Here is a 20,229-nt window from a genome sequence, read left to right as displayed (position 1 = left end):
ATTCCATAAAAGTATTGATTAACAGATTTTACTCGACTTCTACTATAAATATGCCGATATAATTCGATATGACAGATTTTGTATATTTGTCATATTTTTGCTAGCAAAATTTGTAACAGATGCTTTACAAAATCTGCTCTCAACAAAATTAACTGTAAGAATCATAAACGAAATAATGTGCTACACGATACATATTCGAAACAATTTAAAAAAAACTTTGAAAAAAAAAAAAAGAAACAATATCTAATCGAAATGTCACGACTTCTGTTGACTATTTCAAAAACTAGGCAAAATAAACTCAGGAGGACATTTGAGACATGAGACTGGAACAGTAAAAATCCTACAGCGTGACGATCACATTGGGGAATGCAATAAGATATTAAAGAGTCTAAAAATGTCATTTCTCTCTCGCATTATAATTGGTACGTACCGACATATATTTTTCTTATGGAATATATATACTATATATATATTTCTAAAAATATATATAGTATATATATTTCATAAGAAATATATACATATATATTATATAATATTTTATATATATATATAATATATTATTAAAATTTATTTTGATAAAATATTTCAAGAATTATCTTAATCACATACACATTGGGAATGTGTAATTTTACATTTGATATATACATTTCTTCAATTATTAATATAAATTATTAATAATTTTAATGTGTAATATTGCATTTTATCATATATTTTGCTTATATATATAGTAAACAATTTAAAAGAATGTATCCCCACAAGAAAAACTGTGATTAAAGAGGGAATAGAAAGTGATGTCGTATATCTGTCACATAATAGAGATGCAATAATGGTAACTATAAATATTTTAAATATTTTTTTGTTATATTGTATTATTATATAATTGTATTGTTATACAGTAGTTATAATTTATCATATTTAACCATTTTTAACAATTATCATATTTACGCATAATATAGAAATGTTTGATTAAGTCAAGCGATGAAAATCATGCTGATGTTATTATCGTTATTAGTGACACTGATTCTTCCCTTATATCTGATGCAACTAAAAAAGTTATCAATAGAAATGTTTCTGAAAACATCGCCACGGTTATATTAAAACTAGAACTGAAACTAAAAAATATGATTGATGGGTAAAGTTTTATTTTCATTTATCTTATAGGTTTTGAAATTATGGAGTACTACATAAATACATAATTATATAATAAATATATAATTTTTAGAGTTATATGTGGAATACGACATAAGACGCTTATTCTTAAAATGTGTAGCTCATTTGAAATTGCAACAAAATGTATAGAAAAATGTGAAACACTAATATTAGAAATATTAAAATTAATCTCACAGAACAATATAGTTTATACCAGTATATCTTTTCCAAATGATAATGATAATGATGATGATATACAAGTATGATAAAGTATCTTCTCTGATAAAAATATTAAAATAATAGTTTCATGAGATATAATATAAGATTATTTTATATATATATATATATATATATATATATATATATATATACACACATATATATTGTATATATATATATCAAATAGAGATTATATATGTATAATTTATAATTAAATTTCTTTATACAGAAAGACATAAAGAATGAAGCTAATTGCAGCAAAAAATCTTATGTTGAAGTAACAGAAGCACAAAAGCTAATACGTGACGCAATAATTCAAAACAATGAGGAAATACTGGAAATAGAGTCTGAATGTGTAAATGTACACAATGCTTATGGCAGAATATTATCAGACGACATATATTCTAAATGTAACGTGCCATCATTTAGAGCTTCTGCCAAACATGGTTATGCAATAAAAGCAAATGATGGAACAAACAGAAAAAAGATACTAAAAACAGTAAGTTAGAATTATAATAAGTGTTCTACATACATTATAAACTAGAACTAGAAGATATAAAACCGTTTTCTGTTTCAGTCTTTATTGGAACCTGGCACGTGTATATGGGTAAAAACTGGAGCACCTATTCCCGATGGTAAATAATTATAACTGTAAATTATTTACTTGCTTACGATAAAAAATTAATAATTGTTTTTCTATTTGAATGTGCAGGGGCAACAGCAGTTGTACAAATTAAAAATACAACAATAATAAATAAAAAACGTAAAAAACACTATATAATATTATACAATGATAAAATTATAATAAAAAATTATTATTAATTATTATTTCTTTATTCACACACAATTGTAGGTGGCACAGTACAACTGCATCAAGTTATGACATCTAAGAATATTGAAAAATTAATAGAAGAGGGTGATAATAATAATATTGAGGAAGAAGAAAATACTGATAATATTGAAGAAGAAGAAAATACTGATAATATTGAGGAAGAAGAAAAAGAAATCGAAATAACAATTCACCCAAAAAAAGGAGAAAATATTAGGTACAAAGCTTAATATATTTAACATCTTTTTAAAATATATTATATTATCAGATCGATTTATTCGTCTATTTATTTATTTATGTATTTCTGAAGACCTATTGGTTCCAAGAGAAAGATTGGAGAAAAAATTTTGAATAAATATACACGTATTGGACCATCGGAAATAGGACTTTTGGCATCTTGTGGTTGGAAAGAAGTTACAGTCATTAAACTTCCATCTATAGGCATATTGTCCATAGGAAATAAGTTAGAAGAACCCGGAAACACTTTAAGACCAGAACACGTCTATGATGGTAACAGACTGACTCTAATCACATTGTTAAAACAAAAAGGCTTCAATGCTTTGGATTTTGGAATTATAGATTATGAGTGGATGTGAGTGTGGCAAAATTTATTATGATCTATATCGTATTATAATATTTCCACTTAATTTATAAATAATATATGCGTTATTCTATTATATCATATAATTATATAATTTAATAACAAAGCAACAATAATTAATAGAATAAATATTTTTGTAGCCCCAACACAATACAGAAAATCATAGACGCTTTAGAAAAAGTAAATGTACTTGTAATAACTAATGATTCTACGAATAATAGTGATCGGATGAAGTTACTTTTACAGGAATTTTTTAAGGCTACTATATATTTTGGTATTTTTTTTCTTAATTATCGGCATTAATCGACATTAAAAGACTCGTTTCTTAAGTTGTTATATATTGTTTCACAGATTGTGTGAACGTAAAACCCGGAAAATCAACAATATATGCAACATGCGAGTTCGGAAAGTGCAAGAGAAGGAAGTATTTTTTACATTTATCGGGATATCCGGCAAACGTTCTCATTGCCGCACATTTATTTCTTTTGCCCCTTTTGAACCAGATGCATCGCAATGACTTGGAATCGCCCGTCATAATACCTGCTTGTGTAAGATTATCTTCAGTTTAACTACTCGAAATGAAAAGAAAAGAGATATATAATATACGTTATTATAATGTTGTTATAACGTTGCAGTTAACAAATACATATATTAACCCTTCGCGCCCTAGTTATACATATACACAATTAGAATGGGACCCGAAAGAGAGAGATATATTTCCAAGGGCTTACACTGTTGAAACTCGAAATAATCTACTTAGGTCTTATAACGCTAATGCACTCTTAATGCTGCCAACAATGTCTGATTCGGAAATATCACTCCCAGCGGACACATTTGTACCAGCATTATTTCTTAACTCTTAAATAATTCTGTCAAAATATTTTTAATCGAATCCAGCAGAAATAACAGCGGGAAAAGAATATAGAAACTCATATTAAAAATATTTTACAATTGGCACAAACAATTAAAGCAAAAAATTATGTATAGCATTATGTCATGTAAAATTTTTAAACTGAAATCTTTCTGATTATATAAGCGCAAAGACATAAAAATATTACAATAGTACTTATCATTTATTCCATTTTTTCAAAAACTTTACTGTTTCACGACTAATTTTACAATAGTAATATACGTACTCTCAAACTAAATTTTTATTAAAAATATTTTTAAATAAAGGAACAACTAATATTACATTAATAATATTACGCGAATAATATTACTTTATCTATTTTTATCCTTAAAAGTTATTTCACGAGAAGTTTCACTTTGAAATGATTTATATCTTCAAAATGTTATGTCTTCACATTTCTGTTAATAAAAATCAGTTTTTTAAATAGACTTAAAATTTCAGAAGAAATAACGCTATTTATCTTTTTCTGAATTTTAATTTCATTAAATGTTGTATCGTATAGATTTATTATATATATATTGCTGATTGCTGTATTGTAATTCCTGTATTATACCACAATATAATGGTTTTATTTTAATATAACTACATGTGTGTGTACGATGTTGAACATGTGCTCGCATTGCAAATGCTTTAGATATAAATAATATAATTGGTAAACAGAATAATTAACTCTGTCAAAAATGATTGAAATCAAATAATAGATTTTAAAAAATTCACTCTAACTTAATGCCACAGCATGTCTAAAAATTAAATGAATTAATCGAATTAAATAAATTTTATCAATAGCAAAATATATGTGTGTACCGTGAACACATCGATATGTATATACAATGTACTCATTATACAAAATAATATAATAGAGTATTATCAAGATATGAAAAATATATGTTTCTCTATAAATAATAAATTTCAATTATGAATATTTTTAATTTATATATATTGACTTAATTTATTATTTTCTTCATATTTAATTCCTTGTGTCTTTTCTGTGTTATAATATTAAAATTACTATTATTTTGTATTTACGTTTAATATAATTTTATATGCATTGTTTACACAAGATTAAATATTTGGACAATTAATTCAAATACTTCTTAGAGTGGCTAAAATGGTAAATTACAAAATAAATTTTTAAAAAAAGTTTAAATTCCTTATATTTTTGTACCAGATCGTTATTTGTACATTATATTTGTCAAATAGTTTTCTTTATTATTAGTTCAGTTTAAATACGTTCAAAATATAAATAGAAAATTAATATTTTCCTTATACACTGTTTCCTTATCCTGAAAATACTTTAGATAAATTTATTTTTATAAACAAAATAAATTTTCAAGTGTGAACTTTATTCTGTTTATATATATATATATATATATATATATATATATATATATATAAGAAATATTAACTTTACAGTGATAATAAAATTTAAACACGCAGCTATTGTTAATGTTCTATTAATTTTAATATTTTTAAAATTAATATTTGAATTGTTTCATAATATTCTATTTTCATTTCATTTTCATTCATTGGAAGGAAACATTGCTAAGGAAACATTAAAAGCAATTATATAATATATAAATAAGTTTCATTCATTGTTATCAAAAACAGACTGAAAATAACTATCCACTAAAGATATAATGCTGTTTATCTAAAGTTACTCATATGTTACTTATTTAAGACTATAATAATATACATTGCAATTGCAAAATAATATAAAAATAATTAATGTCTAATATAAAAGTAATTGTAATCATCACATATAAGTATAGTAATGATTCCACATATGACAATAATAGTATTATGCTTATATGATAATGCACATTGCTAATTATTAAATCAAATTAGATTTAGAATTAAACGTAAAAATCTAGATATATCTTGCAAAATTATGCAATTTTACACTAAATTATATTTGATTAATTTATATAATTCATTTATGTAATACGTAAACATAATTTACATAATATGAAATGTAAGTAGAATTATGTATTGTATTATTATTTTTTTATATATCTATACACATATGTATAGATAAATAAAATAATAAAAAAATATACATATTTACAAGTTTACTAAATAAGAATAGGAAAAACAAATGCAACACACTTAAAAAGCATGTAGCGAACATAGCAAAGTGTGTTTTTAGCAAACTAAAAAGAGTATTGACCCATTAATTGTATTCGTGTCAAAATTGATATTGTCGTGTCAAGATTGAATATTGATATTTTAGAAGATGAATTAAAAATATGAACAAATTCTACATTTTTAAATAAAATTTCAAGTTTTACATATGCTCTTATGTGACTAATTCTGTCTCGAGACATTTTACTAAGATTAAAAACAATTTCTATTATTGAGAAATTGGTGTTTACTGTTTTCCCAAATTCTTATATCCTTAGTGGACTAAATATGTACTACAAAATTGCACATATAACTATATATGTCTATAGATTTTATACATTTTCTTCACAGCCAAATTGTGAAAATATATATCTGTAAGATAATGTTAGCATATTATGTGCCACATACATTTTGAATATAATTTCACAACTCTAATCTGTTTTTAAAAAAATGCATCTCGAGAAATTTTGATAATACATTTCATTTGATGCTATACTTATATACAAGTCTAGCTATATACAAGTCACGAATATGTGTACAGCAAAAATTATTACATGTATTTTTGTTCAATATAATTTTCCTTCATAATATAAATGTTATTCTTTATTATTGTTATATATTTTTCTGATCAGTGTTTGTCAGTAATGTATTTGAATGAATATTATTCTTTTCCTCTACGACTCCACAAATCTTGCTACTAATACTACATGTACTTTCACTTAGTGAATCTTGACTGGAACATATATCATCAATCTCCAAATTCATTGAACTATTCGATATTTGACTGAGATCTGTATTCTCTGTCCCCAAACTTAAATCTACACGAGCCTGCTCATTTTTAGACTCTTGACTGCATCGTGAATCATCCAAGTTTATATCTCTTGAAAATTTGCTTTCAGATTTTTCTACAGAATCATTATCTGCCAATTTTAAATTGCATAGAGATTCATTCTCAGATGTTTCACTTTTGCTTATGTCTTTTGAATTATTTAACTTTTTGACTAGATCTTTCCAAGGGTCTTCCAAAAAGGACTTTATATCCACATATGCTGATATATTTGCTTGCCTGTGTATTCCTTTATAACCCTAGAAATAAATATAAATATTATATATAAATGTGTGTGTTGTGTATATATATCGTACTATCAGAAATGCATCATTTGACAAAATCTTTTTAATCAATTGAGAATTTTACCTTTCTTCTTTGTCCGTGAAACTGATTGCCAGGATGCTTGTAAGTAGAATACCGATTATTACAATTTGATCTTGGAGTAGCGTAATGGCTATTTCTGTAATAATAGCACCCGCTACCTGGACTGGCACTATTGCGTCCACGTACAGGGCTATACTGATTAATATTACGCTTTTCGTGCTGTGTCACTGGCGTGCTAATATTTAAAGGAATAAAATTATCCCCGCAAGGCTGTTGCTCATTGTTCACAGAAAAACGCTGATAACTATTGTTAGCAGACTGATAACCTTTATTGTTCGCGTTTTCGTGTGATTTCCAATTGTACGGCGTATGCCTTGCACCATGAGTCCGACTACCATGTGGAGTATTTAACGGCGATCTCTTCATTTTTTTCGAAATTAATGTTTTTACTATAACGTGTGATAATTACACCCACGATTATTTACAACGGAAGCAATGTTTGTAAAGTACTATATCAGTAACAATCATAAACGGAATAAAATGCTATAGTATTGTCGTCTCTCTCTCTTTTTAGACTGCGCAGTGTGCTCCCTCTTTCGAGGAACTCGAATATCAAATTTCATGATTTATATATGCTGAGGAAAATATTATTTGTAACAATAAGAGAATGCAAAAAAAATATGATATCGGCGCGATTAGGTATAGAGTATAGAGGATGATAAAAATATTGCCAATATCGAAATTGCGACAATGGCATATAATGAGGGAGTTTGCAGCTTATGGACAAAAGTTTACAGAGGAAAAGCATCAAAATAATGTTTTCACTTTAGGACAAGTCGCATCGTGTCCAGATAATCGCGAATCATATGTGACTTCTGAGAAGAAGCGGCCATTTTGTCATACAGAGTTTGTGAGATAACTTTGTTTGATCTATTACAAGAGATCTATATGAAGTATAAAAAATCGTCTATTTTTTATATTAAATTGTGATTCTCAGAGTATCGAACGCTCAAGAATAGCGATAATTATCGCAACAATTAAATACGTTCATTAAGCAGTTGCATCTCCTCAAGTAAATAATTACTCCAAAAAATCAAATCGATGCAGTTAATAAGAAATCATCATACCTGTGACGTGATCGATGCTCGCACCAACTCCGGCCAAGAGATGACGTGAAATATGCGAAGAGGCGATCTTGATCAATATCGGCGCAACGACGATCGTAACACTTGCAAGTCCCTTTTTTCGTGCAAAAATGTCCGCGACTCGCCACGACGAACGACACATTACGAGGCACTCCCGACAATTGTTCGCGGATAAAGTTCACTTTCGGACGGTATTAAATCGCGAAAACTAGGCGCGTGCAACGGTTCAAAACGCGAATCCCGCGAGAGGGTCCAGCGGATGCACAGCACACGACGCAACAAGTAATATAACTGCCGTATCAGAACTTCGAGAGGCGAAATTGCGATTCTCCAAGTATCGAAATCCTCGATTCGATGGTAAAGTCGCAGAGTTCACGCGTGACGTTTGTCTCGAGTGTGCGCTGATTGGCCAGTTCGGTTTTTGTCCACCAATTAGATCACTTGATGAAAGTACACGCGAAGATGACGTTGATCGATTTCGCGCCAAAATGGATACCGGGATCAATCGCGCGTACGATTGATATCAACGAATAATTGCGCGATATTGGACGCGAACGCGAAAAATATTCGACATTTTACAAGACACTCGCGATAATCTACGCGCGAGATTCATTTTTACGCGGCAATAATACGCGAAGACGACTTCGATCGAAAATGGATACCGAGATCAATCGCGCGCGATATCAACCAACGACAATTTCGCGTGCGATAATCAACGAAGGACTATTGTGTGCGATATTTGACGCGAGAAACGTTCGACACTTTACAAAACACTCAAGATAATGATTCGCGAGATCCATTTTTACGCAATAATTTGCGAGAAATACGAAACGATTCGACTCGCGTCGCGATATACGTCCGCGTCACTTTATTCCGCGAACGAAAATCAAGCTAGTCAATCGTTGCGCCTGCAAGCGCCGCGCGCATGCGTGTGACGTAGCGTCTGGAGCGCGCGCTGATTGGCCGATCCGGTTTTTGTCCACCAATAGAAACAGGCGGGGATACAACGCGCCGCACAGAGTTGGCAGCCCTGTTCCCGCACAACGAACAACGAACGAGACGCAGTATCGGCGTCGTGTACTACGGGCGAGCCATTTTTTTTAACGTAAGTCACGGGAGCGTTCTGTCGTATCACGTTTGGAGAGCAAGCGGGATTAATAACAATCGCGTACATACGACGATAATAGGCTTCTGCACGTGGATCTATTTATTTCAGTTCCTTTCTGTCTTTTTTCCGCATTATCAATGGATACGTCTGTCGGTTACCACGCTACTTCGGAGACGGCGGCGGCTGGAACGGTAATATCATTTCTGTAAATTCTTCCTTTCTCTCTTTCCCCTGCTTCGTCCGTCCCTCGTTCTCTCTTTCTTTCGTGGTAAAATATGTATTTCGCGATCAAATTGATTTCGTCGCGTCTCGACAATCGAAACGATATTTCTATAAACTTTCTCTCTCCCCCCCCCTCCCCCCTTTCCTCTTCTTTCTGTCTCTCTTCCTACTGGGTAAATTGATGTATACAATTGTATCGCGTCGTTCGCCTGAAAGCATCGAGGGGGGATCAATAAATTGAACGATATCGGCTTCGTACAGAGACACGAGCAATCGTGGATCGGTGACTTTTTCCACAGACAACGGTTGGCAGTACCTTCGTCGGCTTCGTTCCCTCGCCTCGCGTTCTCTCTCGCGCGAGAATACACCGAGGACGGAGAGACCCGAGACTTTGACCGCCATTTCGCATCTTTCTCTTTCTCTCGCGTCGTGTGCCGCAGAGACCCGTTGCTTTTTTTCCTCCTAATTTTTGATTTATTTCGTCAAAACGGCGCACCTACACGTAAATAATACTGTCGATCGAGGCGCGAATCGAGCAAAAAGCGCCGACAGAATTTTGGGAGAGTGATCGGCGGAACCGGTCATGTTTTCTTAGAAAGGGTCTTTTGTATCACGTGTTTTTATCTCGCGACATACTGGTACTTTAATACGGCTACGCCGGTCTTCTCTCGATGAATCGTCGATCAATGATGATCTATGATTTTTTGCGACAAAATCGAGGTTGGATCGATCGACCTTGAAAAAGCACTTGTCTCTGCGCATTTCCTATTTATTGTTTCTCCAACCTCCTCTCTCTCCCCTAATTCAGTGTATCTCTTAAAATTGAAGCACAATGCGAATATCTTTATCGATGTCATTTGGAGATAAATATTTTTACACAGACAAGCAATATTAATGTTGATACCTATTATGTAATGTAAAAATATAGCGTAAAGTTTAATTTATACAGCATAAACAATACTGATAGATTATGAAAAAAATATTTATCTTGTGTAATAAAAAGTTTTTATATTGGATAATTTTTTACATTATTCACATCACAGTTATGAAAAATCTATTCTGTGTAAAAGAAAGTCAAAATGACAGGAATTAAGATATTATTTAATACCTGTATTTTTGAAATAGTAATCTTGATGAATTATGTTTCAGAAGATGGTGGCATCTAATCAGCCGGTAAGATATTATTTTGCTAAGATATAAAAGAAATTGAAATTAAAATCTTTGTTCATTTTATAATTTAATATCTTAATTTATCATGTTTATAATATAATGCTCAGCATATTTTACATTATTATAATTTAACATATTTTGTAAAATATTTGAAGACAGCTGAGCAATATAATAAATCTCAAACAGACACCATATTTTTTGTAATAAAAATATGATCGATTTTCGAGAGACAAATATTATTAAATTATACTTTTATCAATATTGTATTTTTATTATAAAAAAATTTATAATATGATTAAATTTTATTACTTAAATTTATAGTACTTTTATAATATTTTCTTTATATTAAGGCCCTTTTTAGACAATATATAATTTATAAAACAATTTTATATAAATATTATGTTATATATTATAGAAAACATTTCAATAAAATACATACAAATCATAATATATGTATATCAGTATACACGTATTAGGATATACATTAAAACATGTGACATATAGAATAATATAAATAGAATTCTAGGAGTCTTAAATTTTACAAATTATAGATTATCTGAAAAGGCCTTTTAAACATATTATTATTATTATTATTATTATATTTAATTATAACGTTGAACAAAAAAAAAAGAAAAATAATCATTTTTTTTTCACATTTTCTAGCGGAAAACAAAAATATTTGTGGGCCGGCTGCCAGAAAATTGTCGCAACGATGAATTGCGACAATTATTTTTGCGCTTTGGTGAAGTGACAGAATGCGATGTTATGAATCGATATGGTTTCGTCCACATGGCACGGGAAGAGGATGCAGCTGCGGCAATTAAAGCACTTCACAATTCCAACTTCAAAGGGGCGACGATCAACGTGGAACAGTCAACCGGGAAGTCACGCGGAGGTGGAGGAGGTCGCCGAGATGACAGAAGAGGTGGACCAATGAGAGGTGGTAGAGGAGGACGAGACGGTGGTAGAGACGCTCGTCCTGGACCATACAATGATAGAAGAGGTCAGTATAGTTTGCGCATTGTTATTTGTAAATTCCGACAAGACTATTTTCTCATTTAATTTTCCTCAAGTATTATATATGTCCTATGTATATATGTATGTCACATTTACATCTTTTTTTTTTATTTATTATTGTCGTTTCTATCATCTCTCCTATCTTCCCCATATCGATAAGTGTCAAAGTAGGATTTGCTTCGTTAAATCGATTTGTTAACTTCTGCGAATGATGTAATGATTCTATATTACAGAGTGCATTGAGAAAATAGTATGTTGGAATGAAATAAGAGTATAAATTTGACTATGTACATTTAAAAACCAATTCAATATCTCGGCGTGCTTTGCAGTTCTTCCGATCCAACTCGTTGGTTACGATGGATCTGCTGCAGGTGGCGTCGCGACCGGGTACACCGATTACAATCGTGGAGCTGGCGACTTTAGCGGCCGTGGGGCGGACTTTGGTACTGGTTATGCTGACCGCGGTGCTTATGGTCAGAACGTGGGTGGTGCAGCGATGGGCTACACTTCAACAGCGCCGGGAATGGGTGGCGGATATGGACCAGCTGCCGGCGCCGTGGGAGGCTACGGTCCTACCGGCGCGGCGGATTACGGACGAACAGCTGATTACGGTCGCGCCGACTTTGGTGCTAGAACAGACTATGGTAATCACGGTGGTGAATGTTGTTTGTTCAACTTCGAAAGTATGTGAGAGAATCCGCTTTATATAATTATACTGTTTATATCTCATATGGAGCAATTGCATAAAAATGGCATAAGACGAGAAAGATATAAATTTTCGGCTTTTCGTGTTGTCATTATATAGTACATTATAAATATAGACATGTACAAAAAGCTTTTACAATAATATCGAATGTTTTTGAAATGTTTGTATCATGAAAGTATTTCTATCTTAAAGTTATTACAGAGATTGCATCTTACAAGTAACTACTTCAAAACTAAATTGTTAAGTTAAAGTTGTTTAAGACATAACACTTGCGTGATATTTATATATTTTGCATAAACTTTCAGTTGATATTCTATATTCTTTATTTAATTAATGCATATTTATCCATTAAATCTTTAATTCTTAACGATAAAATCTCATGAGATAGATGAACTCAAAAAGACGCACAAACTTTTCAAGTGAAACAAACGCGGAATATTAATTTAATCCAAAATCTTAATAATTACTTGCATTATTTACAGTAGTTGGTGGTGGTATGGCCGGAGATTTTAATCGTGGTGCACCTGGTCCAGTAGATTATGGTCGTACCGATAATTTTGGTGCCAGTCGCACAGTTGATTATACAGCTAGAAATGATTATGACCGGAGTGCGACTGGACCAATGAGAAACGGTGGTGGTGCCGTTGCCACTACTGGGTATGGAACTGGGTACACTGATGTGGGATATGATGAAAGTCACTGGTAATGTTGCTATAATTTACTTTTGCTTTTTTCTTCAATTTTTAAAAATTAATTAATTGATTCCTATATTAAGTTTTTCAAGCCAAAGTAAATCTGTAAATATAGTTAAGCAGTTTTATATATAAATGTCGATCTTTTTATTCTATGAAGCTCATGATTTATATACTTCAATTGAATCTTAAATGCCTAAAATTCACTTTGATTTGAGATATTACTTTAACATAATATTATTTTTAGTCATGAAATATAAAACATGTTCAATTAAATCTTATCTATATAATTGGAAATTGAACATAATTGCAATTTTATTCATGAGTTTTGAAACATTTTTCACATATAACTTGACATTTTAATTAAGTTTACGAGCTCAAGCCTTTAATAATTTAGATTTAATTAAATTTAATTAACAATTAACTTAATGCAGTGAAATGTAGATCATTCAATCAATTATCAATTTACATATATTAGAATTTTCCATTATTAATATAATTACATATTTTCGAAATCCATAAAATTGAATTGTTAGAATTATTTACATTGCACTGTATGACTTTATCCTTTTTTATTACAACAGCTTTATTACACACATGTAAGAAAACTTTTTTACTTAAATTGAGATTTTTTCATATTATATAATATATATGCTTTGAATGTCAACACTGAAAATTATTATATATTCCTCTTGTTATACTTAATTAAAATTACTAAACTTGAATTTTCAGTGTTGACATTAAATTCGCTAGATATATGGGTAGAAATATATTTAAAATTGGGAAAATGAGTTTATAAAAAAAAAAATTGTACAATTTATAAGCGGATTTTACAAATTTTCTTAAATTGCTATTAGACTTCATTTTTATTCTAATGAAAACGATTAAGCAACATATTGCAGTAATGTTTATGTAGCAATGTAGTAATATTTTAAATGTCGCAATGTAATAATATTCTAAATGTAGAGTGAAAATAAGTTAACGAAGTTAAATTGTGCAACAGGGGTTATCCGGGCGGGCCAGGGGATATGATGGGTGGGTCTAGGGGGTTAAATCAGGCAGCTACAATGGCCTATGAAAGGAGGGATGGTCTTCCTGGTAATGATATACCTCCATTTAACAGGCCCATGAGCACTGGACCTAGCTACAGTACTGGGGCACCTAGCTACAGCACTGGTCCAGGACCACAAGCTGATATGTTTAGTAGAAGACCTGGCAGTGCCGTACCCAGTGGTGGATATCCACCAGTAGCTGGCGGGTAAGTAGCAAATTCGCGGTGCGAATTGTTGAAAAAAAAAACGTTTTTTTTTTTTTTTACATATGATTAACATGTCCATTATGTTGCAGTTATGCCGAGGGATATGACAGACCAGATGCATATGGTCCTCCACGTGGCGGCGGACGGTAAGTTGCACTTTATTAAATTATCTCTTTCATATATTTTATCAGAGCTGCGATTATGAAAGTAACACATTAAACACACGTTGACGTTAAAAAAAAGCGAAGGGAATCAATATGCGTATGCTTATCAATCTAAGCGTCTCCACTCTTCTTTGCGTTACATCTCGTTCTTATCTCGATTATGTATAAAACATATGCAGTTTCTATGCGGATCGACACAGGTTAAATATTTCTGTAAAAGTATAAGGTGTGACACTTAGCGCGACACCCGGACATATACGGAAGTGTACCTTCACCGTGTACGTGCTACTTTTTGCGTAAACAATCGTTGCTTCCATCGGTACACGTGTACAAGAAGCCGACGTTTTTTATCTTATGAGTGTAAAAGAGAACAGAGGCTGAAAATCACCATGGCTGAAAGCAGACTTTAATTACTACTTATAATTAATGAGATGCACACAATCATATTTATTTATAATTCTTATACACTTGTATAAATTTTCTAAATTTATTCTAATTATAATAATGCTTTGATCCGAATGTTTAAAACAAATATTGTGATATGAAAGAAATATCGTGAAATGAAAGAAATTACTTAAAAGACAATATATATTTGAGAAAAATATCGATTTTCTTAGATAAATTTTATAAAATTCCGAAATTGAAAACTACTTTTTTACACTCAACATGTAATTTATCAATTTGAGGATTGTTGCCACACATTTCGCTTTACATATATGTATATATCCGTGATATATCGCCTCTCTTCTTTTACGTACTCCACGATGAAAGTTCTCAACGTCCAGCCAAGATGCGCCATGCGATCACCCTGCGGCAAATTCCGACAATGGCGAGATGCCATCGAGAAAAAAAAACTTTTTTACAAATACGAAAGTATACTTTCCGAATGACTGATTTCTGTGAGCGTGTTCTCGCGGCGCGAAAATTCCTACGAAAATCCGTGGAAATATCTCGGAAGGTGAAATCTTTCCGCAAATTTTTCTATCTCACGTCGCGAATATAAACCGACTATCACGTTATATATACACACACTGCGCCTTTTTGCGCACCGCAAAACTTTATTTAGCCTGCGAAACTACAAATGCACATCCTTCGCATTTTGCTTCCCTCACCTTTTGTCTGATCTGATCTGAGACACTTTTTTTCACCTACAATTCAACTCTGTTCTCCGAGAAACAAAGCGTTGCGTTGCGCCCATGAACGACGATCGAACGTCCGACAAAAGTCTCTCGACGACTTGAAACTCTTCTGCTTTCTACGGAAATACATTTAAAGTTTCCAAACGCACTTGCGACGGTGCCGAGAGATGATTGCGGCGATTGATTAGCTTCCTACACATGTATGACAGTTAATCAGAACTGGGTGTGAACTTTACTTTAGTCTACGATTAAATTTGCAATCTCTATATTCTTGCTGTATTTAATTTCTTCCATATTTAATTAAAATAAATTAATCTTTTTTTTAATATCTTTGTATAATACGTTACTTTATCAATAGTATATCAAATACAATAGTATATCGAATAATTGACATATATTTAAAATCTATATAAGATTTGATTTAATTTCTCTTTATAATATCGCTTGAATTTTAGCATAACATATATAAGTCTACAAACTCAGTAATAGATAAGACACGAAAAATATGTCTTACCCAGATCTGGTAGCTGTATCTCTCAGCAAATGTGCGTTATATGCGCTACGACGTGAAAAAAAAACATCCAATATTTCCTTAACACCATATCAAAACCCATACCGCCGTCAGATATTCGAATTCGCATCTGGACGCATTCCACGCTGATCGCGCACGCCAGTGTTACATCTTATACTTTCTCCTTGCTCAGCAAGGCGATCACGTGATTAATTTTGCGATTTTTCATTTTCTGACCTTTTAGCTTCCCAGGTCCGGCAGACGCGATGCCACCGAGGTACTAAACGTATACTAAAGCAAACATGCTAGCGCATGCGAAAGGCAACCGTATAAAAAAAAATCATAAAAAAATCACCGCCTTTAAAGCAGCGATCATTCGCTTATGGACTCGATTACCTAGGAACTGCCCTCTGCGTCCGACATTGAGTCCATATGATTATATGAAAAAAACTATACATAACTTATAATGTTTAATTCTATCATAAGATATGGTAAGGATATAAAATCATCAATGGATGATATAACTTTGGTCAAAATTGAAAAAAGATTATTCTTAATCATTAATAATATGATATATTATTATGTTAGTCTATTTTGTGTGTTTGAAAAGACTTTCTGGCATATTCATGTAGTTTGTTTATTTTTTTTCTTCTTATTGTCTTTTTCTATGAATAAATAAAATCCAATGTTATCTAATGTGGGTTAAATATTTTCCTCAACTTATTTTTTTTAATGCCCACATTGTGTAGTGTAGATAATTTTATTACACTTCTATAGTTTTAATTCTACAAAAGGTGACTTATATATGTATAATGATGCTGTACAATCTTTTTTGAACACTTAAAAACTCGCGAATATAATATTATATTTTAAATGTTCATTTATAAAGAGCAGAGAAACTTACATATATAATAACAGTTATCATACACTTAATGTACCTTTATATAAAAAATAAAATGCAAATGAGAATGTAAGTAATCTTTATATAAAATCTTTAATAGTATGATACAATTTATTTCTTCTTTCAGTCATTTTGTACGTAACAAAATTGTCATTAAATTTAATTACTTGTTAATTGTTAAAGTATGAAACGTATAATTTTATCAGAAACATCTATTTTCAATGTGTAATTTATTAGAAAAAGTATTTGTTTTGTCTTAATTTTTTTCTTATCGTAGCACGATTTTTATTATTCATATAAAATGTCAAAAATTTAATTTTTATAATATTATGCAAAGCTGATTTAGTTACTTCATAGAGAGATATCATCAAGTTACAGCAGCGATATCAGATAGAATTCTAGTTGTCCATCTAACGTATCAACTTGCACCATTCGCAGAAGCGAAGAAACTCGTAATAATCAGCGTGCGTTCAACTATGTTACTCAATGTTAATTCTTAATTCGATGTTGTGCATTGTAATCTTAAATTATTTTTAGAATAATTAATTTGATAATAATCTAATATAAAATATATATATTGAAAATTATTTTATTACTATAAACATTAATGTAAACAGTACAATTATAATGTATGATAATGAAGCAGTATATAAAAATCCATCTGGTAATAATATTTCAAAACGTGAAAAATTTAGAAAAGAAGGACAAACTCGTAGATATAAGATCTTAAAGAACCCGATAACAATGCAAAACGTCAATCTCCAGCTGGTGCAGTTTACTTAGTTAGGTACTGTACTGAAACGCCGATTTTGCGTGCGGTGAACGCGCGTTGCTCCTTGGGGCGGCTTGTTGACCTGCGATTATTACCTGAAGAAACCGATTACGACGATTACTCGCTATGCGTGGCTACCCGTAGATGCGACCCGATCGGCGAATAAACCAACCTGCGATATATGGATAATGCGCCGACAATTTGCGTTTGCGCTCAAAGCTGGCGTGCTTTGAATTTGACCAAGAAGAAGGTATGTTCAACGGCGTGCGACCATTATAATACTTTATCTGTTGAGAAAAAAAACCTAAGCGCCCTTGGGCCCCCACTATATCAATGTTCTATAAGTGCGAATGGAGAATGTCCGGTCGAACAAAAAACGTGTAAAACTGTTAAACGAGAAAAGAGAAACAGAAGTTCGTCGATTACCGAAGCGCGTATAAAGAAAGCGGCCGCTTTTTTGTGTCAGTGTTATGCACTACGATAGAAATGCATCGATTCTAATTCCGTCTCTTTGCTATAGACTCACGAAATAACTCTAAAATGTAATATCGAATTGTAATTGTACGTATTATCGAGATATTTATCGTCTCATTAAGATAGATTCTTAAGTTATTTATCTAAATGTTTCACATTTTTTGTTCTTCTATCTAATCTTATTAGAATTGAATTAATGTAATTAATTTTCGATGTACGTCTATAGAATTTGTTCACTCATATTTTCTCTTTCGTAAGTGATATTCTTGAAATATATGTATATATTTCTACAATTTCATAAATTCTGAAGCTATTATTTTATTTTACAAAATTAATATCAGTTTATATCGATCTCCACAATTAATACTGTTTTATGTTAAATTATATCAAATTGTTCTGATATACATAAGAAAAGTTCAAGAAATCTGAACGTTTGAATCCTTCTAATTTTTTAAATAATGAAATAGATTAACTAAAATATAAATAAAATTTGCAATATATTCAATCCTATTACATTTTCTATTACATCGATGCATTTATAAGTATTTTATGAGATGGAATTAGAACGCAAAAGGTAAACGAATGCGATGCGTGAATTGGAAAAAATGCATAATATTTTTTTCGCACATTATCGCCGTAATTTGCGAATCGTTCATTTTAATATCCTACCGCCGCCGAAACTTTCCATAGAATAAATTCTTAAAAATTCCGCTCAACACAACCTTTCGCGATAAAACTAAGCGCCATTGTAAAATACGTTGTTATATCTTCGGAACAACTCGTACTTTAATGTTGATAGAAGAATGTCGCAGAAAAAAAATGTTCTCCAATTGTCGACCTGTACAACGCTCCTATTAACTGTTCAATTGATATGCATTACATCTAACTAGAATTTATATTTTTATAAAGTGCACTTTCTCATTTTACGATATATTTATCAATACAAAATACGTAATTTTTATTTGACATCACGTTTAAGGTCCGTTTTACAAGTTCTAAAATATTAACTTTTAAAGTGAAGTAACATACGCGACAGAGTGTTATATTATATTAATTAAAAAATAATTTCTACGAGCATTGACCCTTAGCTGGCGTTTATAGGAAATAAGTGATAATATTATAAGCTAGTTTAAATGTAATATTAAACCCACCATTAGTGGGATATATCATATATGTTCTATATAATAATTTTTTTAATAGATTACAAACGGGATGAGGAGAGACCAATGGAAATTGAGATGAACTCAATAGGAACTACTAATAACTCAGAAGCATGCAGTGAACTCATTTGCATGTCCAAGGAACGAGAATTAGATGTGAAGATGGATAATAAAGCCTGGCCGCTTGTGTAACGAAAAGTAAGAAAGTACACAAAAAATGAAATACTATCAATTATATACATTCTTTTCATATACCGTATAAAACATTATTTTATAATAACTGCTATTAATAACCACACTTAATATGAGATTTTATTTTTAAGAGATAATAAAATAATTAACAATATACTTTAATTTTTAATTCCACACAAGTTTTTAAGTAAATAAAAACTACTATTTCTTAAGCATGTATACATTAGTTTATTGATTCAAAATATTCTTGTTGATTAGATATTGACAGAATATTTTTGTTGTGGGGTATATAAGACAAAGAACAAAAAAGATTGAAATTTTGTATGTAAATTTTGTTTATTAAAATGCAAAAATATATCTAAATAGATACGAATTAGATATAAATTATCTAATTATATTAGTAGGAACTTGTATTTTTCCTATTGCAACATAATCTATTTAATAAAATATATATTTTGATCGTGAATTATGGCGCAATAAAATAATATAAAAAGAGTTTCTCAATGATTAAGTGATAAGTTATTTTAATACGTCGTATTGTGAAATTTTTTTTTAAAATATCGTAAAACTATATTCTATGCGTCAAGATACGATAAAAATAAAACTTAGAATTAAA

The 20,229-nt window shown here is 30.8% G+C and overlaps 4 protein-coding genes across 13 annotated transcripts in view; 2 read left to right on the top strand and 2 right to left on the bottom strand.

The window, feature by feature from the left end:
• LOC145937360 (uncharacterized) overlaps window positions 1–8,394 on the bottom strand; it is a 96,284-nt gene extending 87,890 nt beyond the window's left edge. Inside the window, exon 1 of the mRNA XM_083040373.1 lies at window positions 8,110–8,394. Within this exon, the coding sequence (XP_082896499.1) occupies window positions 8,110–8,269 (160 nt within the window). The 5' untranslated portion in view covers window positions 8,270–8,394. The remainder of the gene's footprint in view (window positions 1–8,109) is intronic.
• LOC145937403 (gephyrin-like) lies at window positions 123–4,280 on the top strand. The gene is made up of 10 exons (XM_083040424.1): window positions 123–422; window positions 729–829; window positions 1,598–1,867; window positions 1,946–2,003; window positions 2,081–2,131; window positions 2,222–2,414; window positions 2,508–2,789; window positions 2,939–3,072; window positions 3,150–3,346; window positions 3,434–4,280. The coding sequence occupies exons 1-10, from the start codon at window positions 395–397 to the stop codon at window positions 3,659–3,661; spliced, it is 1,542 nt and encodes a 513-aa protein (XP_082896550.1). The 5' UTR covers window positions 123–394; the 3' UTR covers window positions 3,662–4,280.
• LOC145937361 (uncharacterized) lies at window positions 5,780–7,442 on the bottom strand. The gene is made up of 2 exons (XM_083040374.1): window positions 7,025–7,442; window positions 5,780–6,915 (listed from the first exon to the last, which is right to left on the bottom strand). The coding sequence occupies exons 1-2, from the start codon at window positions 7,406–7,408 to the stop codon at window positions 6,442–6,444; spliced, it is 858 nt and encodes a 285-aa protein (XP_082896500.1). The 5' UTR covers window positions 7,409–7,442; the 3' UTR covers window positions 5,780–6,441.
• A 777-nt stretch (window positions 8,395–9,171) lies between the features above and the next one.
• LOC145937355 (uncharacterized) lies at window positions 9,172–19,828 on the top strand. Of its 10 annotated transcripts, none has more exons than XM_083040363.1 (10): window positions 9,172–9,232; window positions 9,344–9,426; window positions 10,610–10,630; window positions 11,291–11,630; window positions 11,974–12,288; window positions 12,833–13,052; window positions 14,166–14,300; window positions 14,390–14,446; window positions 16,359–18,037; window positions 19,462–19,828. In XM_083040363.1, exons 2-9 carry the CDS (start codon window positions 9,373–9,375, stop codon window positions 16,396–16,398), a joined length of 1,182 nt encoding a protein of 393 aa, XP_082896489.1. In that variant the 5' UTR covers window positions 9,172–9,232; window positions 9,344–9,372; the 3' UTR covers window positions 16,399–18,037; window positions 19,462–19,828. The 10 variants fall into 10 exon arrangements, with proteins under 10 accessions (XP_082896489.1, XP_082896487.1, XP_082896495.1 ...); XM_083040361.1 differs by having other exon boundaries at window positions 10,607–10,630; XM_083040369.1 differs by having other exon boundaries at window positions 9,180–9,426; window positions 10,607–10,630; window positions 11,291–11,552; window positions 12,016–12,288.
• Window positions 19,829–20,229: the final 401 nt, after the last annotated feature.

Source organism: Prenolepis imparis, unplaced genomic scaffold (genome assembly GCF_030444845.1).
Source record: "Prenolepis imparis isolate NDT839.2.m4 unplaced genomic scaffold, iyPreImpa1.0 SCAF_6, whole genome shotgun sequence".
Taxonomy (NCBI): Eukaryota; Metazoa; Arthropoda; class Insecta; order Hymenoptera; family Formicidae; genus Prenolepis; species Prenolepis imparis.
This window is presented reverse-complemented; position numbering and strand designations above follow the sequence as displayed.

Excerpts from the sequence above, each read along its gene's own strand:
- LOC145937355 (XM_083040361.1), top strand. The coding sequence starts at position 9,373 with ATGGATACGTCTGTCGGTTACCACGCTACTTCGGAGACGGCGGCGGCT. Across the intron at positions 12,289-12,832 it reads TGGTGCTAGAACAGACTATG|TAGTTGGTGGTGGTATGGCC; the intron begins GTAATCACGGTG and ends CATTATTTACAG. Across the intron at positions 14,301-14,389 it reads TATCCACCAGTAGCTGGCGG|TTATGCCGAGGGATATGACA; the intron begins GTAAGTAGCAAA and ends ATTATGTTGCAG.
- LOC145937361 (XM_083040374.1), bottom strand. The coding sequence starts at position 7,408 with ATGAAGAGATCGCCGTTAAATACTCCACATGGTAGTCGGACTCATGGT. Across the intron at positions 6,916-7,024 it reads TTCACGGACAAAGAAGAAAG|GGTTATAAAGGAATACACAG; the intron begins GTAAAATTCTCA and ends ATTTATTTCTAG.
- LOC145937403 (XM_083040424.1), top strand. The coding sequence starts at position 395 with ATGTCATTTCTCTCTCGCATTATAATTG. Across the intron at positions 2,132-2,221 it reads AACAATAATAAATAAAAAAC|GTGGCACAGTACAACTGCAT; the intron begins GTAAAAAACACT and ends ACACAATTGTAG. Across the intron at positions 2,790-2,938 it reads ATTATAGATTATGAGTGGAT|CCCCAACACAATACAGAAAA; the intron begins GTGAGTGTGGCA and ends ATATTTTTGTAG.